The sequence below is a fragment of the Oryctolagus cuniculus genome, chromosome 7 (assembly GCF_051225735.1).
Source record: "Oryctolagus cuniculus isolate XC-2025 breed Fujian yellow rabbit chromosome 7, ASM5122573v1, whole genome shotgun sequence".
Taxonomy (NCBI): Eukaryota; Metazoa; Chordata; class Mammalia; order Lagomorpha; family Leporidae; genus Oryctolagus; species Oryctolagus cuniculus.
The window spans coordinates 59,462,311-59,479,981 of NC_142873.1; the positions used below are offsets into that span (position 1 = coordinate 59,462,311).

The following is a 17,671-nucleotide window of genomic DNA, read 5'->3' on the forward strand; positions in this document are numbered from 1 at the left end:
TGCGGAGGGTTTGCCTTTATTTGAAGTTCTTGGTTCATTTGGTTGACCCCACCCAAGTTGATGAATACTCTTTGTGCCCTGAGCTCTGTACCACATACATTAGAAAAAAGCGTCAAAGGACACGGTGTGGTCCTCAAGTGGCTAACCAGCTGTGCCAGTTCAAGAGTGAAGGCCGACAGCCTCGTCTCAGGCCAGGAACAAGTCTGGTCATTGGCCTTCAGAACTGCTGGATGGCGTTGCTAGGCCACGCCTCCACAGCTCTGACTGCAGCTGCACGCAGGCTGTGATCCCACGTTTGTAACAAAGGGAAAGTGGGCTGGGCTGAGCGGGGCTGGATTCAAGCCTCTCTGGAAAGGCAGGGTGCGTCTGCCACATTGATCTGCGCATAGACAACGGGTTCCAGGTCTGCAGAACGATGCTCAGTCGAGTGATTGCGTTTTTTTTCCGAGATTTTGAAAGTCATGCTTGCGTAGGTGAGAGACTCATCTGGGGTCGAGGAAACCTGCAGAGGGGTGAAGAGCAGGACTAAAGAGTTCAATTTGGAGCAAAGATGTCTTTTTAGAAGCAACCTGAAACCCTTGGTCAGAGAGGACCCAAAGATATAAGAACTCTGCAAAGAATCTCTTGCTTAGGGTCCAGAAAGCAATACCACTATTCCAGTTGACAGTGTCAAGTGTAGAGGGACATTCCAATGGGCGCAGCCCTCTAGGGTCCCAGAAATGATCTGGGAGGGGCCAGCGCTGTGTAGCAGGTTAAGTCACCTGCAGCGCTGGTATCCCAGATAGATGCCGGTTCGAGTCCCAGCTGCTCCACTTCCAATCCAGCTCTCTGCTAATGCACCTGGGAAAGCAGTAGAGGATGGCCCAGGTGCTTGGCCCCTGCACCCACATGGGAGACCTGGAGGAAGCTCCTGGCTCCTGGCTTTGGTCTGGCCCCAGGCCTGGCCTTTGCAGCCATTTGGGGGAGTGAACCAGTGGATGGGAGACCTCTCTCTCTCTGTGTCTCCTTTTCTCTCTGTAGATCTGCCTATCAAATACATAAATAAATCTTAAAAAAAAAAAAAAAAAGCTGGCGTGGGTATCTTACCTTGGCTGGAGGATCTGAATGAGGATCCAGGACCTGGGAAGTGGAGTGACCTGTAACAAGTGCCAGGAAGAAGAGGGATAAGGCTCAGCAGTGGGGCCTGGCAGGGTGGAGCCTCTGCCTTCAATCTTGGGTGAAGGATGGGGGGACAGAAAGGAGGGAACGTGGAGGGGTTCAGGTCCCACGTCTGCACTGAGCTTGGGCTAAGCGCGTTTTCCCAGCCCACCTGCACCCCTCGTCTGCACTCCCGGCTAACTATTTGCAGCAGCAGGGAGGGAAGGTTGTTCCGTTCCTTGGAGACCACTCACATTTCCGGTAGCTCTTTATGATGAGGAAGACAAAGGCCAGCAGTAGCAGTGTCAGCAGAATCCCAACGAAAAAGGCCAAGAGTAAATATTCCTTGCTGTTTTGGCAGAGAAGGGGAGCACGTGCGCTGTTGGGCTGTGTGCAGGGCCTTTCCGAGTGAGAACTCGCCCACCTGCCGCTGAGTCCCCGGCCTGGCTCTCACACAGCTCAGCCGACTTCTACTCTCACCCCTGGTTCTCAGCTCCTTCCTTCAACTCCAGGTCCGTTCGAGCGTTGGAGGGCTCAGTGAGAGCTGTGGATGACTCCCCCGCCCCCGACCGTTGCCCCTGCCCATACATACAACGTTTACTCCCAACAGCAAGTTTTATAGGCTTAGGGGATTCATGGATCTCCTGAAGCCTGGGAGACACGAACTGAAGGATCACTGATGTAGAGCTGATGTAGGTCTTGCATTGTTTCTGGTCCCTTCTCTCCATAGCCTCCCCCACCCCTGAAGCCCCCAGACCAAAGCTGCCAACTCAAAATCAAAATCGAATGCCATGCGGTACAGAGAAGAGGACGCTCATGTACCTGGGCTGTTTCGAGAGACAGGCCGCAGGGCTTGTCGTTGGGGCTGCCGTGGACAGCATGGCTTGTCTGCCTGCAGGAGAACGTGGAAGGGATTTGTGTATCTGCCACTTCGCACACACCAAGTCCTTCCAGCGTAAAGTCCCAGGGGCCCCACCCCAATCAAGCAACCAGGGGAGAGTCACGGCGGGGCTGCAGCTCTACAAAGCGGGAGAAGAGGGGCTGGCGTTGTGGTGCACGGGGTAAGCCACTGCCTGCAACACAGTATCCCGTATGAGTGCTGGTTGGAGTCCCCGCTGCTCCACTTGATCCAGCTCCCTGCTATGGCCTGGGAAAGCAGCAGAATATGGCCCAAGTGCTTGGGCCCCTGCCAGCCACATGGAAGACTCAAATGGATTTCCAACCTCAGGGAACTCCTGGCTCCTGGCCCAGCCCTGGCTGCTGTGGCCATATGGGGAGTGAACCAGCGGGTGGAAAATCTCCCTTTCCACTCTGTCATGCTGCCTTTCAAATACATAAAATCTTTAAAAACAAAAATGCAGGGGGAAGAGTATTGTTTCTTGGACTCTGGGTTCTTTAAAATGCAAGAACAGAACTGGTAAGACAAGCAGCCACACGAGTGGAAAGGGAGCCTAAGGCCTGGCAGGCACACATGAAGCATCTCACGCGTCTCCCTCCTCATAGACTGGTAGGAAGCCCTGGGGAGCCATCTCCCCTGGACCTCAGCAGAGAGTCCCGGGGGGCCAGGGAGTAGAGAGACAAAGGGAAACCCGGAGAGAGTCTTCCCAAAGGCCTTAGGTGTTCGATGCTGGCAGCTTCTGCCGCCTCTGTCCGCTGGTGTGCAGGGCGAGTGCTGACCGCCTCTCACCAAACCCAGCCACGGTGCTCTTCCCAGGGCCCGCACCACAAAGAGTGCAGCAGTGAGCGCCGTGCTCCAAGTCATGTGAATTGTCCAGCTGGGGGAATACCCAGCCCAGAGTCAGCCTTCACTCAGAAGTGCAGGGCCAAGACGTTCTCTCTGCTCCCGCCTTTCAGCCCTCCCAGTGTCAGAGAATGCACTGTGGAGACGGAACCTTCCAGTTTCAGAAGTGAACAAGCCAGTGCGGTCCCACCACAGCCCGCAGCACAATGTCCACAGCGCCCAGTTCACTCTAACTGAGCAACAAGGGGGTAGCGGTCCCTGTTCCAAACTCACCCGTACTGGTCTTAGGTGTGGACCAACTTCCTCCCATGCTGTCTTCTCCTGGGAACGAAAAAGGGGCCTCGCAGAAAGCTTGGAAAGGAGAGGCAGCGAAGGGTTAACTCTGAGCCGGCGCTGGGATGCGAGTCAGGGTGTCCTGGTGCCACCGCTGGTCAGGGCCTTTACCTGGTGTGGTTGTCGCAGGGCGGGTATACAAATTTGATCCTATCTGGGCAACAAGAATTGAATGATGGCTCCAGAATTGATTCCCATCGACTTTACTCACAAGAGACTGATGTATGAACTGGAACAGAAGGAACACGTTGAGGTAGCCGGGGCATTCTACCTCCCAGCACGTGTAAGATCGCCAGTTGAAACCCTGATTTTGCCCGGTAAGCACAGAGATAAGTATGAGAGAAGACAAGTGGGTGATTTGAAGGCTGACCATCACCCAGAACTGACGCATCCATGGCAGTGCTGGGCAAACTTTCACTGACACGGACCATACACTTCTATTCTGCTTACACACCAATAGCCTTGTCTAGACTGTGGCTGGCCCTCTATACTGCTCCTCCTGTGCCAGTTATTGTTCACCAAAAATTGGAAAGTATGTAGAAGAAAAGTAAAATTACCCAAGTCCCTACCCACTGTTAATATTTCCGTGCCTTTCCTTTTGGTCATATATGCATGCATTTTTTCAAAACTTGACTGAGCTACTTCTTTACAGGAAATGAAACCATGGATAGGGGGAACTGCTCTATATTCATCTTAGCCAGTCCCTACTTACAAATGGTTTCTGTGTTAATTTAAACAAATAACAATGGCACAGACACTTTTGTGTATGAAACTGTATGCACCCCTGATTGTTTTTTAGGTGGCCACAGTTTTAATTTTTTGTATGTAGGCACTATTAAAAATCTTGACAGTTTCTGGCTGAGCTATTTCTTCTGCACTTTAAAATAATTTTATTTAGACAACAAATGCCATCAGTTGTGTGCTGGAAGTGCTCATCTTTCAAAAGTAAATTTCCGAGTCCTTGAACATGGGGCAGGCTGGGAGGGAAAAAGCCTCATTGCCAATCAGTGGTCCCAGCAGCAGCAACAGCACCAGGATCCAGCATCTTAGAAGTGTGTCAGCATTTCCAGATGCTGGAGGCTGGGACTAAGCAAGGTGCTAACAGGAGAATGAGCGAGTGGCTGGAGCCACCAAGTCAGGAAGCCCACAGCCCACAGCAGAATCCACACTGGCAACACTGTTTCCTGGCACTTTTGGTTCCCTTTCTAATGTATAGGTCAAGGCTGCTCTGTGTGGAGCATCATAAGGGATTGAAATAACGCGCTAAAAATATGCAAATGGAGGTGTGTACCTAGCAGAGTAGGAACGTGGATTAGACCAGCTCCCTGGGGACAAGGAGGACAAGAGGACTATGATTTCCGTAGAATCTTGGTCTTCCCATCCCTGGTCCTGACCCTGCCACCAGCCCCCCAGAAGGCTCCCGTGGGCCACCCCAGCCTGGAGACCGAACCAGCATCACAGGGAAACTGCTACTTACACATCCAGGCAGAAGAAAGCAGAACAATGGTCGCAACGTTTGCCTGAGGCATGAGGTCAGATGGAACCGGTGTTATAAAGACATCTCTTTCACCCAGCACTGGAGAATCCACTGAGGGCCGTGAAACCCCGCGTCTAAGGGCGGTCCTTGCAACCTGAGCTTCGCCCACCGAGTAGGAAGAAGGAGTGAGAATGGTGCCGCGACCTCCCCTCTTGGCCCGATTCTTTCGTAGACTGGAAGCAGGCTGCAAATGCACGCACCTTTTAAGAAAAACTCTGATCATAAGACACAGTTGCCTCAGAAGGAACTTTTCATTGGCTTCCAGTTACTTCTGTGTCCCAGAAGTGACGAAATCAAGACGACTGTCCCTGCCTCTGCCACCATCACGCTGCTCCAGGGCAGACTTCCTCTTTGAGGACATGTTTTTTTTTTTTTTTTTTTTTTTAAACAGGCATTATCTATTTAATAAGTGTAATATATGCACAAATCCTCTTGAAAAGCTTCATGTCATACAGAAACATATTTATAAAATGAGACATAGTTGTTTATTTTTAACCCTATAAGCAAAAAGAGCCTCTTGTCTATCTTTGGAGACATGAATACCAGATATAAGGGGAAAGGACGAGTTATTATTTCTAATTAAGTATTAATTTTTTTTTTGACAGGCAGAGTGGACAGTGAGAGAGAGAGAGACAGAGAGAAAGGTCTTCCTTTTGCCGTTGGTTCACCCTCCAATGGCTGCTGCAGCTGGTGCGCTGCGGCCAGCGCGCTGCAGCCAGCGCATCGCGCTGATCCGAAGCCAGAAGCTAGGTGCTTCTCCTGGTCTCCCATGCGGGTGCAGGGCCCAAGCACTTGGGCCATCGCCATCCTCCACTGTACTCCCGGGCCACAGCAGAGAGCTGGCCTGGAAGAGGGGCAACCGGGACAGAATCCAGCGCCCCGACTGGGACTAGAACCCAGTGTGCCAGCCCCGCAAGGCGGAGGATTAGCCTATTGAGCCATGGCACCGGCCAAGTATTAATTTTTTAAAAAGATTTTTTATTTAATGATTGGCAGAGTTTCAGAGAGAGAGGGAGATATAGAAATCTTCTACCTGCTGGTTCACTCTCCAAATAGCCACAATGGCCAGGGATGGACCAGGCCAAACCAGGAGACTGGAGCCTCTTCCAGGTCTCCCACATGGGTGCAGGGGCCCAAGGACCTGGCCTGCTTTCCTAGGTGTGTTAGTAGGGAGCTGCCTCAGAAGTGGAGCAGCCGGCATCACAGACGGCAGCTTAACCCACTAGGTCACAAGTATTGCTTCTTTGAACTCTCTGCCAGATATCGTGGAGGTCACAGCAGTATGACATTATATCTGCCATCAGGAATCATACACCCTCACCTGTTCTAACCGGAAAGATAAGGCTGATGAAAGAAAACAGAAAGTACTGTTAAGTGTCAAGTACCAATTGTGCAGACTTCAAATCCTTTGAGGAGAAATCTAATCACCTGTCTACAAAAACTTATTCTTGAAATAATCTTATAAATGCACCTGTTAAATAAAAGCTATGGGCCAAGTGCCACTGCAGGCTTCTCAGAGAGGAAGACAGAGTGGTTCTGTCTGAGAAATGAAGGTTAAGTGTAAGAGAGATGACTGAGACACCGAGAAAGAGACAGAGTACCCGGCCCGAGGGTCCACTTTTCACGGGGGCGAGCGACCAGGCAGTCCCTGCCCTGAGACACTCACACAAGGAGGGGCAGAGAGGGTGGCGCCCCGCCGAGGGGAGAGCAGCTCGCGGAGCTGGCGGAGCTGGGGACTCCAGCAGGCTGCACCCGGGTAAACCTTAAGCTGGGGGCGAGGGGCATGGGGGAAGGCTTGGAGCATGGGTAGAGCTCGGATGGATGGGAAAGGGAGGGACCGTGGCAAAAGGACCACAGGACCAAGGATTGGCTGCTGAGGTGCCAACGCAGTACTTCCGGGTTATTGGCATGGTTCAAGGGTGGGCGTTTGCAGAGTGTGAGTGAGTGCAGTGGTTTCGCCACTGTGTGAACCTCACAGAGAGCACTTACGCAAACCCAGCTGGCGCAGGACGGCCACTGCACGTGACCTCTTGATGCAATCAGGAGACGCAGCAAGCTCGGTTGTGGGAACACGCAGACTGTTTTACAGTAGGCTTTTTTTTTTTTTTAAATAAACTTGTCTTTTAATGACATTTTTCATAAACTTTAAACATTAGTTATTTTCATTTTACCCGAAAGGTGCACACACACAGACATAGACACAGAGAGAGAGAGATCTTCTATTTGTAGGTTCACTCCTCAGCTGCCCACCACGTTAGCAAGGCAGTGCGTGGCTGTATTTAAATTATTGATAACATAAGGAACCACCATGGAGCCAGTGCTGTGGCATAGTGGGTGAAGCCCCGGTCTGCACTGCCGGCATTCCATATTGGCGCCAGTTCAAGTCCCGGCTGCTCCTCTTCCAATCCAGCTCTCTGCTATGGCCTGGGAAAGCAGTAGAAGATGGCCCAAGTTCTTGGGCCCCTGCACCCACGTAGGAGACCTGGAAAAAGCTCCTGGCTCCTGGCTTTGGATCAGCGCAGCTCCAACCATTGTGGCCATCTGGGGAGTGAACCAGGGAATGGAAGACCTCTCTCTCTGTATCTACCTCTCTCTCTGTAACTCTTTCAAATAAATAAAATAAATCCTTTAAAAAAAAGGAACCACTAAAGGCTTGTGATTGAGTGGTAACATTATAAATATGGCATTACTATATAAATCACTGCTGCTTTGGCTTGTCGTTCATCAGGGTGTGGATGGCAAGAATGGAGAGGAGACCTGGGTAGGCAGACCTAAGACCCAGGGGAATAAAGTAGCAGGATGAGTCAGTGCCTCGGCTCTGGAACCTCAGTGACTGAGAGAATTCGTTTTATCACTCACTCTGAAATCACTTACTATGTGCCATGTAACTACACGAAGCTTGGAGCACATTGTGGGGACCAATAAATGGTCTCTTCCTGCCTCCGTGGTACTTGGGTAAAGGAGGCCGTTACTACAGAAAGATGTGGTAAAGTACCGCAGTCACCTGTGCTGTGTCCACCTAGAACACGGAGGATCAGGGGAGGCTTCCTGGAGGAAAATCACTTGGGCAGTGACCTCGAGTGTGAGCTGAAGTTCACTAGATGGAGACGGAGGGGACGTTCAGAGAGAACAACGCTCGACAGCCCTGTGCCAGAAAGGAGGGTAGGATGACCGAAGACCAAAAATAAAACAGAATGAGAGTGTGCCAGTAGCCAGAGGGCCAAGGAGATGTGTGAGGTGACACCAGGGGCGGGGGTGGACATGTGTGGGACGTGGTGGGGATGAGGCCAAGCACGCAGGAAGGGGTTGGGACCTCCAAACCTTTTTTTTTAAAGATAGATTTATTATTTATTTATTTATTTATTTAAGATGTAGAGTTAGAAAGAGAGGGAGAGACAGAGAGAAAGGTCTTCCATCTGCTGATTCACTCCCTAATTGGCTGTGATGGTCGGAGCTGTGCTGATCCGAAGCCAGGAGCCAGGGGCTTCTTCGAGGTCTCCCATGTGGGTGCAGGGGCCCAAGGACTTGGGCCATCTTCTACTGCTTTCCCAGACCATAGCAGAGAGCTGGATCAGAAGTGGAGCAGTTGGGACTCAAACTGGCACCCATATGGGGTGCTGGCACCACAGGCAGAGGCTTAACTCACTATGCCACAATGTGGGCCTCCTCTATTTTATAATTACAAGCTTAATCCTCCACTAAATCAATAATTCAACAAGTGCGCATAGATAGATCGCTCTTTTTCAGGAGCATGGACAAGGGCTATAAGCATAATCAAGTCTCAAGATGTCAGTTTTCACTCAGGCACGTTACATTTTTTGGGTACTCTATATAATAGCTACCACAAACCAGAGAAAACATGATATTTGTCTTTTGGGCTCTGGCTTATCTTTTACAACAAATGGATGCAACTAGAGACTGTTATGCTTAGAGAAGTGGGTTTTTCTGTACTGCATGTATTTAAGCAATGTTAGCATGATGAAATTTGCATTTTTAAAAAAATATTTATTTGAAAGAGTTACAGAGGGAGAGAGACAGAGAGAGGTCTTCTGTCCTCTGGTTCACTCCCCAAATTGCCACAATGACTGGGACTGGGCCAGGCTGAAACCAGGAGCCAGCACCTTTTTCCAGGTCTCCCACCTCGGTGCAGGAGCCCAAGCGATTGGGCCAGCCTCTGCTGCTTTCCCAGGTGCATTAGCAGAGAGCTGGATAGGAAGTGGAGCAGCTGGGACTCGAACTGGTGTCCATATGGGATGCCAGCATTGCAGGCCACTGCTTAACCTGCTATGCCACAGTGCTGGCCCCTGGATTTGCATTTTGGATCAACCACTGAGATTGGGTCAGAGAGAACAGATTGGCAGGTAGCCAGATATGAATAGAGCAGTTGAGAGATGACTGCAGTGAGCAGGTCAGGAGTGACAATGACTTGGACAATGTTGGGAGCCGTGGAGAGATGGGGCGAGGGAAGTGGATTTGAGGGAATCGGTCAGCCCTCCACGTCTGCGGGTTCTGCTTCCATGGATTCAGCCGACCGGATTGAAAATATGTGGAGAAAAGAAATTGTATCTGCACTGAACACACACAGACTTTCCCCTTATCATCATTCTGCAAACAACACAGTGTAACAGCAGTTTACTTGGTGTTTACGTAGCATTACTGCAAGTCAGTAGAAATGATTTAAAGTGCAGCTGTGTGCTGTGTTGTGACACTTCAGTCAATGGCAGATGACAAAGACAACAATGGTCCCATGGGTTATGTTGTCAGTGATGCCACAGCCATCTTAGTCTGCGTAAGTGCAGTCTGTGGTGTTTGCACAATGGTGACATTGCCTAACAAGCCATTTCTCAGAACGTATTTCCGTGGCGAGTTGAAGTACGACTGCTTCCAGGTGGGTGTGCATGGGTTATACACGAGTATGATGCCTTTTTATATAAGGGACTCGAGCATCCACGGACTTTATAGCTGGAGTGAGGACCGGTTTCCTGGAACCGACCCCCGTGAATTCCAAGGACTGTATTCAGGAGAGCTGCAGCAGACGCAAGGGAACACAGAGGGGTCAAGACTCTTGATCAAAGACATCAGCAAAGGGCAAGAAGGAGGAAGCGGAGCCAGAAGGAAACAGCGATGGTTGCGGTTTTGAGTGAGAATTAATCAGTCAGACATTTGTGGAGCGTCTGCTGTGACACAGATGCTCTGATAGGTTCTGGAGAGGAAACAGCGAGGTCCGGTCCCTGGCTTGAAGGATTTCAGTCGTGCAGAGACCGTTATCACCACTCATCTCTGACACCACGTTCCAAGCTGGCCAGTCTCACGTAAGTGTAATGAAATGTGTGGGTGCTATGTTGTCGGTACAGATGGGGCAGGGTCCAAAAGACAGAGAAGTCGGGCTACACAGTCAGCAGGGGGAGTGGCTGTCAGGCAAAGCTTCCTGGAGGAGGTGACGCTGGAGCTGCGTCTTGAAAACTGAATCACACTTTCCAGGCAGACAGAGGGACAGACAGAGGACATACTCTGCCATGTTGGTCGTGCTTGGGAAATGCGCGCATTTCACTGCCGCTGATCCTACGGGGCGGGGGTGGGGAATGCAAGAGGCAAGGCTAGAGGGAAGGAGGAGCCCAGAGAGTGGTAGATCTTGAACAAACTTTCCCTTATGGCAATGGAGACAGCGGAAGAGGAGAAGGGGATCACTGTGGGTTTAACCAACAGAGGGTAGGGGGTACAGATCAGCGGTCGGACAGTGACCAACAATGGCCTGAACAGGGGCAATGGCCATGGGGAAGACGCAGTCGAGCACCTGGGCTGTGAATGGGCTCATTTCCCGGCATAAGAGGAAGGTCAGGGAGAGAGAGGAGCTTGGGCAAACCACCAGTTACCCCCACTGTGTCCACGGACTGATACTGAGAACACAGGACGGGGGATAAATAACGAGTTTAATTTTGGACACACTGAGGTTGGGGTGCCCAGAAAGCATCCAGGTGCACAGGTCTAGAGGGCAGCTGGGTGCACACACCCAGGTGCTGTGAAGAGCTCTGGATCTGAGTGGTAGATAGTACTGGTTCTTCCGGACAGCTAGTTCTCAGGACCTTTGCACAAGCTGTTTTCTCTGGCGATCTCCCTATCCTTCAGGTATCAGTTGAAATATAACTTGTCCTAGAGGTCTTTCATGATCTCCTGTACTAGATTAAATCCACTTTGTCTGCATTCCTCAATCCCCTCACATTTGGGCACTAGAAACACTTACTCAGTGTCAAGATTGCTAGACTGTAACTCTGGGGACAGATGTTACCTTGTCTTACTGTAGTTCTAACAATGAAGGGGCTGCAGCCAGGAGCTGGGAACTCAGCCCAGGTCACCCCCTTGTGTGGCAGGAATCCAGTTACTTGGGCCAACATCACTGCCTCCCAGGGTCTGTGCTGGTGGGAAACTAGAGACAGAAGCCAGAGTCAGGAAGTAAACCCAGGACTCTGCTGTGGGGCATGGGCATCTTAGCTGCCAGGCTAAGCACCTGCCTCCATGGTGTGCTTTTAACAAATCAATGTTGAATGAGCTTCCTGTTCCCTCATTGAAAACTTTCACACTGCATCCTCACATTTCCAGCTTCTTCCTTTTCGTTTCTTTCTGTCATTCATTTTTTTTTTAAGATTATTTATTTGAAAGGCAGAGTTAGAGAACGAGAAGGAGAGATAGAGGGAGAGGTCTTCCATCCATTGGTTCACTCTCCAGATGGCCACAACGGCCGGGTCTGTGCCAGGCTGAAGCCAGGAGCTTCTTCTGTATCTCTCACATGGGTGCAGGGGCCCAAGGACTTGGGCCATCTTCCTCTGCAATCCCAGACATTAGCAGAGAGCTGGATTGGAAGTGGTGCAGCCAGGACTCGAACTGGCGGCCATATGGGATGCTGGTGCTGCAGGCCACGGGTTAACCTGCCGGCCCCAACTTTTCTAGTTTATTTATTTATTTTTTAAGCGGTTTATCTTAAAACAATCAAACAACAACAAAAAAACTGGTTTGTCCAGTCACATACTGGGGCAGATCAACTACCACAGTAGGCCTGTGACAGACACCAGGGGGCGCTCACCACACAGTACCTGAACAACATGGCTAAAAACCAGGAGTCCCATGGGACTCCCTGGTGGCTGCGTTTGTTAGCAAACAGTGAGTGAGAGGCCAAGGCCCAGGTTTAACAGTTGATGACTCAAGGCTTTATTGAAAAACAAAACAAAAACAATGCCCCCCCCCCTTCCCCTGGGCACAAGGGAAGCCTATCCTATTTTATTTTATTTTTCTCTTCCCACATGGGTCAGCTTTCCCAATCAGAATGCTGAGTGGTGCCCTGGGTGTTGTGCTTGGTAAACCATTCAGTTTTCTTCATCTTCCAATTCTTCTGTGTTCTGCAGCCACTCAACAAATTTATTTTTCTTTCTTTTTTTCTTTTTAAGATTTATTTATTTGAAAGGCAGACTTAGAGAGGCAGAGGCAGAGGCAGAGAGAGAGAGAGAGAAAGAGAGAGAGAGAGAGATGAGAGAGAGATCTTCCATTTGTTGGTTTACTCCTCAATTGGCCACAATGGCCAGAGCTGCACCAATCCTAAGCCAGGAGCTTCTTCCAGGTTTCCCACTTGGGTGCAGGGGCCCAAGCACTGGGGCCATTTTCTGCTTTCCCAGGCCATTGCAAGGACATTTTTTTAAAAAAAACAATTTTAAATCTTGGAGTAATATATGATACTTACTCATTTTTAAGGAATACAGTACAACTTTTCAACATGTTAGGTAGGAAGTCAGATATGAGTGTGTGTGACAGAGGCCTAAAGAGTTGACATCTAGGTCCAGCATATGCACCTCAAAGTCATCCTGATAACCTGCCAGGCGGGGTCCTGCCCCTTCTGCCTGATAACCTTCCAGGTGCAGCCCAGTATCTGCACTTCGAACATCCTACCGATCTTCCAGGGGGTCCTGCCCATCCTTCCTCTAACCTGGGCGATGCCAGCCAGGCTTGCTCCTGTCTGATAACTTCAGGGGTAAAATTTAGAAAGGAATTTTTTGTGTTTACATCCAAAAAGTCCTTTGTTCCAGGAAGAGCAGAGGTGGGGAGGCAAGAGCTATTCCCTTAAAAACTCCCGGCCTCAACCAGACTGGATGCTCACCCCTCTGCCTCCATGCTGAGCCGCCCACCTGGCCTGCCCAGGTGTACTCACTCCACTCAACCATGTAACCTTGCTCTCCCCCAGTCCAAGTGACTGGGCACTCTCAGGTTCTGTCTGGAGAGGTGCCCATCCGTTCTTACGGATGTCCCTGCCATAATAAATCTTGCTATTTGCTTTCCACTTACTCTCTGTCTCACACCTGAATTCTTTCTTGTGTGAAGACAAGGCCCCTGCCATTCTCCAGTAACAAACACATACACACCCCTTAAACTGACCAGCGGGTTAACTCCCTGACCTGAAGCACTAGCATCCCATGTGGGCACCAGTTCTAGTCCCAGCTGCTCCACTTCTGATCCAGCTCTCTGCTATGGCCTGGAAAAGCAGAAGATGGCCCAAGTCCTTGGGCCCCTGCACCTGCGTGGGAGACCTGGAAGAGGCTCCTGGTTTTGGATTGGCACAGCTCTCGCTGTTGCGGCCAGTTGGGGAGTGAACCATCGGATGGAAGATCTCTCTGCCTCTCCTCTCTCTGTGTAACTCTTTCAAATAAATAAATCTTAAAAAACAAACAAACAAACAAACAAAAAACTGACCACAACTAGGGACCCCTGCTTTCTACTTCCTTTTGTGTTTGGAGCCTACCAGCCTCTGTCCCAGTACTTTATGCAAAACATTACCGATCATTGTGAGCCAGTCAGCCCCTTGTGTGGCAGAATGAGATTTCTGAGTGAGATGGGGGGCAGGCTGGGTGGGAAGCAGTATTTTGCAGCTCAGATGCTGGCGTGTTGGCTCCCAAGTTGCAGCTAGGTGACTTCCCCACCTATCCCATGGTCACCGTTTCTCTGACTAGGTGTCTGTGACAAAGAACCTGGGATTGTACAGGACAACCACACTATCAAGGCCAGCGATCACCCGAACCGCTGAGTTCCAGTCTGTGCTGTGATTTCTACTCATCTGCACATCTTCTTTATATCCATCTTCCCTTCCCTAACTGCCTGCCTGGTGGACTCACTTCAGCACCAGAAAACAAACAAAAGCAGCAGAGACTGCTCAACCAGCTCCCATGATAAGGTGGTTGGATCCCTTACACACAAACATACACGCACCCCAGCAGTTCCACTCCTGACTGAACCCTCCTGATCCCAAGTCTCTTCCAGGAAATGAGGGGCTGGTGGGTGACCTAATGCTGCTTGTCATACTCCCCAAGCACCCTGTGCTGAAGGGGATGGTATTGCACTCTTGTCTAGCAGAATTCTGAGGGACAGACTTTAGCTGAGCACAAACCAGGTGTTTTATAATATTGTTAGACGAATAATTAAATAATCTGATGACCCAATCAAAATCTCCTTAGGTGATGACAAAAATGTCCATCTCATTTCTATACTGGAACATTAGCCATCAGTAAATACTGACCCAAATGACTGTCAAATTCTTTCAAATATTTTCTATTATCTTAGTCGTTCAAGTAAGCATACACATTTTTGTACACGTATGGGAGTATAAAAGATAAATCTAGGCTTTTATCTGCTGGACTTTCTAGTGATGAAATAGATAACAAAATTCACTGTTAATCATTTGTTTATTTCAGTGGTATTAAATACATTCGTAATGTGTAATCATCACCACTCTCACCTCCTTGTCTTGTAAAACAGAACTACACTCACTCATTAAACATAAATCCCCACCCCTCTTACCACCAGTCCCTGGCAACCACCATTCTAACGTCCATGATTTTGACTACATCTCACATAAGTGGAATCGCACAGTATTTCTGTGTATGCAACTAGCTTATTTCCCTGAGCACAATGACCTCACGGTTCATCCAGGTTGTAGCAGTTGTCCCAAGTTCCTTCCTGAAGGATGAATACATTGTATAACACTTTACTTATCCATTCATTACTTCCATATTTTAGCTGTAAGGAATAATGTTGCTATGAACCTGGTGTGGGAGAATCTCTTCAATGCCTTTTCATCCAGCAGTGTCAAGTGCAGAATCAATTAATTCTATTTTGAGTTTTTTGAGGAGCTCTCACACTTTTTTTTTTTATCCCTCCAACCCACAACCCTCCCCTTATCCACTCCCTCTCCCCTTCCATTCACATCAAGATTCATTTTCAATTCTCTTTATATACAGAAGATCAGTTTAGCATACATTATAAGTAAAGATTTCAACAGTTTGCTCCCACACAGAAACATAAAGTGAAAAATACTGTTTGAGTACTAGTTATAGCATTAAATCTCAATGTACAGCACACTAAGGACAGAGATCCTACATGAGGAGTAAGTGCACAGTGACTCCTGTTGTTGACTTAACAAATTGACACTCTTGTTTATGGCATCAGTAATCACCCTAGGCTCTTGTCATGAGCTGCCAAGGCTATGGAAGCCCCCTGAGTTCACTGACTGATCATTTTTAGACAAGGCCATGGTCAAAGTGGAAGTTCTCTCCTCCCTTCAGAGAAAGGTACCTCCTTCTTTGATGACCCGTTCTTTCCACTGGGATCTCACTCACGGAGATTTTTCATTTAGGTTTTTTTTTTTTTTCCCCCAGAGTGTCTTGGCTTTCCATGCCTGAAATACTCTCATGGGCATTTCAGCTGGATCCGCATGCCTTAAGGGCTGATTATGAGGCCAGAGTGCTGTTAGGACATTTGCCATTCTATGGGTCTGCTGTGTATCTCACTTCCCATGTTGGATCATTCTCTCCCTTTTTGATTCTATCAGCTAGTATTTGCAGACACTATTCTTGTTTATGTGATCCCTTTGGTTCTTAGTCCTATCATTATGATCAATTGTGAACAGAAATTGATCACTGGGACTAGTGAGATGGCATTGGTACATGCCACCTCGATGGGATTGAATTCGAATCCCCTGGTATGTTTCTAACTCTACTGTTTGAGGTAAGTCAGCTTGAGCATGTCCCGAATTGCACATCTCTTCCCTCTTATCCTAGTACAGGAAGCTCACAGAACCCCTAATAAACATGACCAAAAGAGATCCTCACCATGACACGTTGTAATTAAACTCTCCACAGTGAAACATAAAGATCCTAAAACGTGCAAGAGAGAAACGCCAGATTACTCTCAGAGGATCTCCAATCAGACTCACAGCTGACTTCTCATCAGAAACCCTACAAGCTAGGAGGGAATGGCGAGATATAGCCCAGGTACTAAGAGAGAAAAACTGCCAGCCCAGAATATTATATCCTGCAAAGCTATCGTTTGTGAATGAAGGTGAAATAAAGACTTTTCATAGCAAACAGAAATTGAAAGAATTTGTCGCCACTCGTCCAGCCCTGCAAAAGATGCTTAAAGATGTGTTACACACAGAAACACAGAAACACGGTCATCAATATGAAAGAAGGTAAAGGAAGGAAACCTCACAGCAAAAGATCACAGGGAATTCAAAGCATATATTAGAACTTATCTTTGGCAAATGGCAGGGCAAAGTTATCACTTATCATTAGTCACATTGAACGTTTGGCCTGAACTGTCCAGTTAAAAGTCACACTTTAAAAAAAAAAAAAAAAATTTATTTACTTGAAAGGCAGAGTTGGGGGTAGGGGGAAGGGTGAGAGATATTGACCATTTTTATTTGACAGATAAGAGTTAGACAGTGAGAGAGAGACAGAGAAAGGTCTTCCCAGCTGGTGCCGCGGCTCACTAGGCTAATCCTCCGCCTTGCGGTGCCGGCACACCGGGTTCTAGTCCCGGTCGGGGCGCCAGATTCTGTCCTGGTTGCCCCTCTCCCAGGCCAGCTCTCTGCTGTGGCCCAGGAGTGCAGTGGAGGATGGCCCAAGTGTTTGGGCCCTGCACCCCATGGGAGACCAGGATAAGTACCTGGCTCCTACCATCGGATCAGCGCGGTGTGCCGGCGGCAACGCGCTGGCCATTGGGAGGGTGAACCAACGGCAAAGGAAGACCTTTCTGTCTCACTGTCCACTCTGTCAAAAAAAAAAAAAAAGGTCTTCCCTCTGTTGGTTCACCCCCAAAATGGCCACTACAGCTGGCACTGCGCCAATCCAAAGCCAGGAGCTAGACGCTCCCACACAGGTGCAGCCCTGGCCACAGCAGAGAGCTGGACTGGAAGAGGAGCAACTGGGACTAGAACCCGGCACCCATATGGGATGCTGGCACCGCAGGCAGAGGATTAACCAAGTGAGCCATGGCGCCAGCCCCAAGAGATACTGACCTTTTACCTGTTGGTTCTTTCCCCAAATGCCCACAACAGCTGCTAGGCCAAGCTGAAGCCAGAAGCAGGAACTCCATTCCACATGCCCAGCAGGAATCCACGCACCTGGGCCATCATGTCCTGCCTCCCAGACACTTTAGCAGGATGCTGGATTGGAGGTGAGGAAGCTGGAACTTGAACCAGGCACCCTGATATGGAATATGGGCATCCCAAAGGGTGGCTTAAGCCATTGTGCCACAGCTTGCTACAGTAGCTACACCACTTCAAATTCCTACCAGTAATGCATAAGGTTCCATGCCTCCACATCCTCGTCTTTTCTGATTCTGAGAAATAGCTGCTGGATTCTCAGAAGCGACTTTATGACATACTGAATCTATAATTTCCTTTTCAGGCTCTACTACCAAGATGGCAACAAGTCAATAACATGTTTGATACACAACGTTCCAAGAACACTAAGAAGCTTTAAATTTCGTGTAATTTATCAGTTAGCTATAAATGGTCTCATAAACAAGGTATTAGTTCAATGACATCTTTAATTTTTACCCATATGACAAATGTTAAGCAGTATTTTATAAAATTATGCAACTTGAAA

At 48.9% G+C, this 17,671-nt stretch overlaps 1 protein-coding gene across 8 annotated transcripts; it reads right to left on the bottom strand.

Moving 5' to 3' along the window:
* Positions 1 to 4,923, bottom strand: C7H1orf162 (chromosome 7 C1orf162 homolog). 8 transcript variants are annotated; one of them, XM_008264678.5, is made up of 7 exons: positions 4,689 to 4,923; positions 3,323 to 3,361; positions 3,152 to 3,199; positions 1,960 to 2,029; positions 1,392 to 1,486; positions 1,087 to 1,136; positions 1 to 502 (listed from the first exon to the last, which is right to left on the bottom strand). In XM_008264678.5, the coding sequence occupies exons 3-7, from the start codon at positions 3,186 to 3,188 to the stop codon at positions 338 to 340; spliced, it is 417 nt and encodes a 138-aa protein (XP_008262900.2). In that variant the 5' UTR covers positions 3,189 to 3,199; positions 3,323 to 3,361; positions 4,689 to 4,923; the 3' UTR covers positions 1 to 337. The 8 variants fall into 8 exon arrangements, with proteins under 8 accessions (XP_008262900.2, XP_008262898.2, XP_069933981.1 ...); XM_008264676.5 differs by having other exon boundaries at positions 3,152 to 3,229; XM_070077880.2 differs by having other exon boundaries at positions 3,323 to 3,365.
* Between the last annotated feature and the right edge of the window lie 12,748 nt (positions 4,924 to 17,671).

Coding starts and splice junctions, on each gene's coding strand:
- C7H1orf162 (XM_008264678.5), bottom strand. CDS start 3,188: ATGGGAGGAAGTTGGTCCACACCTAAGACCAGTACGG. Junction 1,137..1,391: donor CATAAAGAGCTACCGGAAAT/GTGAGTGGTCTC, acceptor CACTTGTTACAG/GTCACTCCACTTCCCAGGTC. Junction 503..1,086: donor ATTCAGATCCTCCAGCCAAG/GTAAGATACCCA, acceptor ACCCCTCTGCAG/GTTTCCTCGACCCCAGATGA.